This window comes from Etheostoma cragini, chromosome 10, assembly GCF_013103735.1.
Source record: "Etheostoma cragini isolate CJK2018 chromosome 10, CSU_Ecrag_1.0, whole genome shotgun sequence".
NCBI lineage: Eukaryota > Metazoa > Chordata > Actinopteri > Perciformes > Percidae > Etheostoma > Etheostoma cragini.
Window position 1 is genome coordinate 28,672,918 of NC_048416.1, and position 5,523 is coordinate 28,678,440.

Consider the following 5,523-nt stretch of genomic DNA (forward strand, 5'->3'; position numbering starts at 1 on the left):
TGCATACATACATGCATACATACATACATACATGCATACATACATACATACATGCATACATACATGCATACATGCATAAATACATACCTACCTACATACATACATACATACATACATGCAGACATACATGCATACATGCATACATACATGCATACATGCATACATGCATACATACATGCATACATACATACCTACATACATACATACATACATGCATGCATACATACATACATACATGCATACATACATACATGCATACATACATACATACATACATACATGCATGCATACATACATACATACATGCATACATACATAAATACATACATACATGCATGCATACATACATACATACATGCATACATACATACATACATGCATACATGCATACATACATACCTACCTACATACATACATACATACATACATGCATACATACATGCATACATACATACATACATGCATACATACATACATACATGCATACATACATGCATACATGCATACATACATACATACATGCATACATACATACATACATACATACATGCATACATACATACATACATACATGCATACATACATACATACATACATACATACATACATGCATACATACCTACCTACCTACATACATACATACATACATGCATACATACATACCTACCTACATACATACATACATACATACATACATGCATACATACCTACCTACCTACCTACATACATACATGCATACATACATACATACATACATACATACATACATACATACATACATACATACATACATACCTACCTACATACATACCTACCTACATACATACATGCATACATACATACATGCATACATACATGCATACATACATACATACATACATACATACATACATACATACCTACCTACATACATACATGCATACATACATACATACATACATGCATACATGCATACATACATACATACCTACCTACATACATACATGCATACATACATGCATACATACATGCATGCATACATACATACATACATACTAACCCTAGCAAGAATATGTATTTATTATATATAACGTTTGCCAGGTTTGTACCTTAGGGAACAAGGCGGGGGGGTAAGGAGTAAGGCGCTCATTGTAGCCAGATGTAGCGGAGGAAGTCAGTTTCTACTCAGGTAAAAGTAAAAAGTATAGTGTATTTTAAAACTACTCATTTAAAAAAAAAAAAAAAATTCTCCAGTAACTGTACCTCGTTCCTAACCACGTGTGAGTGTGACCCTGCACTCTCAGGTTGTTGTTGTTTTTAAAAACAACATTTACACACAGAAATACCAATGTTTGTGTCTGGAAACCTTAATCTGTTTTCTGTCAAATACACTTCTGTTTACAGTCAACTTTAACTCTTAACTTTATTATCTCAAAGGAAATTGTTCTGCAGCCGGGCATTAAACAACAAAACCACAGAGCAAAAGCAAGCAGCTGTACACAAGACAACAGCAGCAACAAAAACATCATAAATATCAATAAAAGAGAGACAAAGTAGAAAAAACAAGCAGCCATGTACAAGACAATGCAACAACAAAAACATCATAAATATCAATAAAAGAGAGACAAAGATGAAAAATTACCAAATAAAAGACAGAAGCTAAATTACTGGTGTATCATAGAAATGTACAATAGAGGATATGCAAGGCAGTGCATGTTGTTCAGGCCACAAATGTTCATAAAGGGTTTCCTGTGATGTTGTACAAACATGTATGCACAACAAATGATATCCTTATTACAGTGGATATTAACTAAATTACATATGATACATATACATACGAATCAATTACAGTGATGACTACTACAGTTTCATTGTAATTTATTGCCCCGACCTCCTCCCTACGAGGATCTTCATGCTCTTATACAGCAGTCACTGTGGTAACAAATACGTGGAATACACACCAAATAGAGTGCATTACTTCTTTTTGTAACTATATGTACGAATAGTTCACCCTCCGTGGTCTTCAGGTCAAATTTGACCCATTTTCAAAAGGTTTCCATATCAGAAATGTGGGTTTCTTTTAAAATAATTGTAAAAAAAAACGCTCCTTGCAAGGTAAATAAATAATCACTACTTCCATGGAATTTTGTTTTTTTTTGGTCAATTTTGGAGGATAAAAGTAATTGATAAAAGAACTTGTGTGTGTGACAAAAAAAATGTTCAAAATAAATTAAAAAAAGAATTTAAAAAACAAAAAAAGTGACAAAAATGTGACAAAAGTGACAAATGTAAAAAAAACAAAAGCTTTAAACATTTGTAAAAATGTATAACAGAATTTTTGTTTGACAAATGTAAAAAAAGAATGAAAAAAAAAATGAACATATTGGAAAATGTATATGGATAAAAAAAGTAAAAAAACTGACTTTTTGTCAACCAATTGACAAAAAGGTTAAAAAAAAAAAAAAAAAAAAAAAAAACTAATGACAAATGTAAAAACAAAAGCTTTAAAAAGTTGGAAAACAAAGATTTCAAAATGCTCAGAAAAGGTCAAAAAACATTGAAAAGGTGCCAAAAAAAAATTAGGGAATTATTAGGGAAAAGACACAAAAGGGTTGAAAAAGACGGGAAGAACACACGAGGGTAAATCAGAACAGCCCGGTTCTGCACGGGTCCGAGAACAGCAGATATGGACAGTTGCCTCTCTAGGAGTCTCACCTTCATCTCCATCTTTGTTTTCCATGTTACTCACCCTCTCCTTGTCTCTGTCGTGCTCTCCTTGCAGACCTCAGGCCCCTCCCCGACGTGGCGATGACCGGTAACTGCACCCACGAGTGCACCGAGTTCGGCCACTCCGACTCCTGCTGGATGCCCGGCGAGCCCTCCCCGACCCGCAAGGTGTGCAAGAACGCCCCCAAGCTCTCCACCTTCGTGCCTTACCAGGAGATGGACGGGCAGGAGCAGCTGATGGCCAACGGCAGCCCCAGGCCCATGACGGAGGAGCCCGGGACGGGCGGCGGCGGCGGCGGCGGCGGTGGTGGTGGTGGTGCCAAAGTGACCAACATGCGGTTCATGACGCCCTACAACAGTGCCTACCCAAGGGGCGGAGACTCGTCCGGTAAAGACTGTGGTCTGGAGGAGATCCCGCTGAGCCAGGCGGTGGAGTACCACTCGGCCAACACTCCGACCGGCCAGACCTCCAAGAGGGAGATCTACCTGTGAAGGCGCAGCTCTTCTCCACCTTGAATCTCAAGATCCCCCTCCCCCCTACACCCCTCATCGTCCCTCCGTCGCTGCTCGCCACCACCCGTCCCGCCCCTTCACTGCCGCCCCCTGTGCCTAATACTCGCTGTGCCGCAGCACCGACTCCCCCTTTCTTCCTTTTTATAACTGCATCCGACGTACAAGGCTTTAGACCCTCGCCCACCACCACCACCACCACCTCCACCTCCACCACCAACGCCACCACCCTCCTCTAGAAACCAATCAAATGTAAAATAGAATTAATTAAAATCAATGGAAGAAAACACGCGGCTCCCGCTGCTGCCGCGGAAGGAATGTAAACTACATTGTTGTGATAATTTAATGGGAAACTATTTAGCTACTCACGTATTTGAGTTGGATCTTGTGTGCGTCGCTTTAGGCTATTTTGCTGTGTCGGAGTAGAAAAAGAAAAACAAACTTCGGTGGGAGAAAGGGAGGGGAAGAAGTATTTGTAAATCCTACTTACGTGTACTGTGTGACGCTATCTATCCTGAACTTTTTTAAACTGGGATTTGTTTGATTTTTCATTTCCATTTTGCTCCGTCGACTCTGCCGAGTCTCCGGGAAAATCCATTTTTTCAGCCAAGTTGCATCAAATCAACCGGGCTCTCGTTTTCCCACACGCCTGTCATCCAACCTCCGCGGGTTATTTTTCTGTTGCAGTGACGACGTCTTTTCTCAGTGTACAGAGCTGTAAATACTACGAACAGTGGCGGATCGCAACCTCGCGTCCGATCGATGGACCGAGAAACGACGCCTACGCCACAGGAACCCGGACTCTGGAGCATCACCGACGGTGCCGAGTTGCAAACACAAAGACTTTTTTTATTGTTTTCTTTCGCTCCTCTTCAACTTCACGACACTTCAATTTTGGATTTATGAGGGGACAGAATCCTTCGAGGTGCACCGACACCCGATTCGTCAGCGAATCGGCCAAAGCTGAGTACCGATTATGTCATTAATGCTCTTGTCAGTAGTACACCATGACATGAAAAGTCAACATGAATGCGTGTGATTTTTCAGCCGTCCCAAAAAAAGTCACATGAAGACATATTTCGGGTTGTCACAGTGAAAATTCAATGATCGTTTTCCATTGTTAAAAATTACTTTTCCGACTGTTGTCACACGTCAACGCGTGGAAAGTCACGCTCACGTTGTCGGGACTTCGGTGTGTAGAGGTGAAGCTATTATTATTATTAGTACTATTATTATTATTATTATTACTATTATTATTATTATTATTATTTTCTTTCTCCCGATTCGTCAGCGAGTGAGTACCGATTATAACATTAATGCTCTTGTCAGTAGTAAAATCCAATGATCATTTTCCATTGTTAAAAGTACTTTTCCACCTGTGTGTCACACGTGGAATCCTGTTCTCACGCGTCAATGAAGTCACGCTCACGTTGTCGTGACTTCGGTGTGTGGAGCTGACGCTTTTAGTCTGTCAACCAAAAACAACAACACATCGGCGGCCATTTTGATAACCGACCAAATCTTACAATTTTAGTGTCAAACATTTTTTGTTCCAGCTTGACTTCAGTGTGGAAACTCGCTGTTTTATATCATCCTTAACTTAACATCTTTAGGTTGTGAACTGTTGGTCAGAACAAAACATTTTAAACCAAACCGACTCAAGTTTAATCAGGAATGTGATCCTTAAATGTCCCAGAAAAGCTTGGAATTTTGTCATTTCCTAATTTCCCAATATCCCAATATTTACCTGAGGGTGGAGCTAAAAGAAAGATCGGTCCAATCACACCACCAAAATGTTTTTTATTAGTTTATGCTCTGGGGAACATAATCATTCACGATAAATTTAAAGATGCTGGACTTATAAAACTAACTTTCTGTCATATAGTAATAATTATTATTATTATTATCATTATTATTATTATTATTCCGGACCGTTGCTGTCATTTTTGAGGGCTTTAGCATGTGGGGAACACATGTCAGACCTATGAAAAGTGATCTGCAGTGATTGGGCTCGGGTGATGCCAGGGGGGCTCCATAGCGCCCCCTAGCGTGCACTCTGAGTTCAACAAAAAGTAATAATTCATCATTCAAACTTTCAGGAAAACATGCGTATCATCTGGAACTCTTATCAAGCTGTTTTTAGAAAAAATCAAAAACAAATTAGAATTTACGATATGCCGAATTTCGTGCAAAATTTCAAATCCAGATTTTCAGGAACAATCTTCTTCTTCTTCACCCTGAAAAAGAAAAAGGAGATTGAACGGAGCAAGAGAGACGGCTTTTTGAAGCCTGAAGGCCACCGTAGCT

General features: G+C 39.4%; 1 protein-coding gene across 2 annotated transcripts in view; it reads left to right on the top strand.

Annotated features, from left to right (window-relative positions):
* The window catches only part of LOC117952318 (protocadherin-1-like), a 142,248-nt gene extending 138,512 nt beyond the window's left edge, over positions 1–3,736 (top strand). For both annotated transcript variants that reach the window (XM_034884521.1, XM_034884522.1), the window contains one exon: positions 2,762–3,736. In XM_034884521.1, the coding sequence (XP_034740412.1) occupies positions 2,762–3,198 (437 nt within the window). In that variant the 3' untranslated portion in view covers positions 3,199–3,736. The remainder of the gene's footprint in view (positions 1–2,761) is intronic.
* The last annotated feature ends 1,787 nt before the right edge of the window (positions 3,737–5,523 follow it).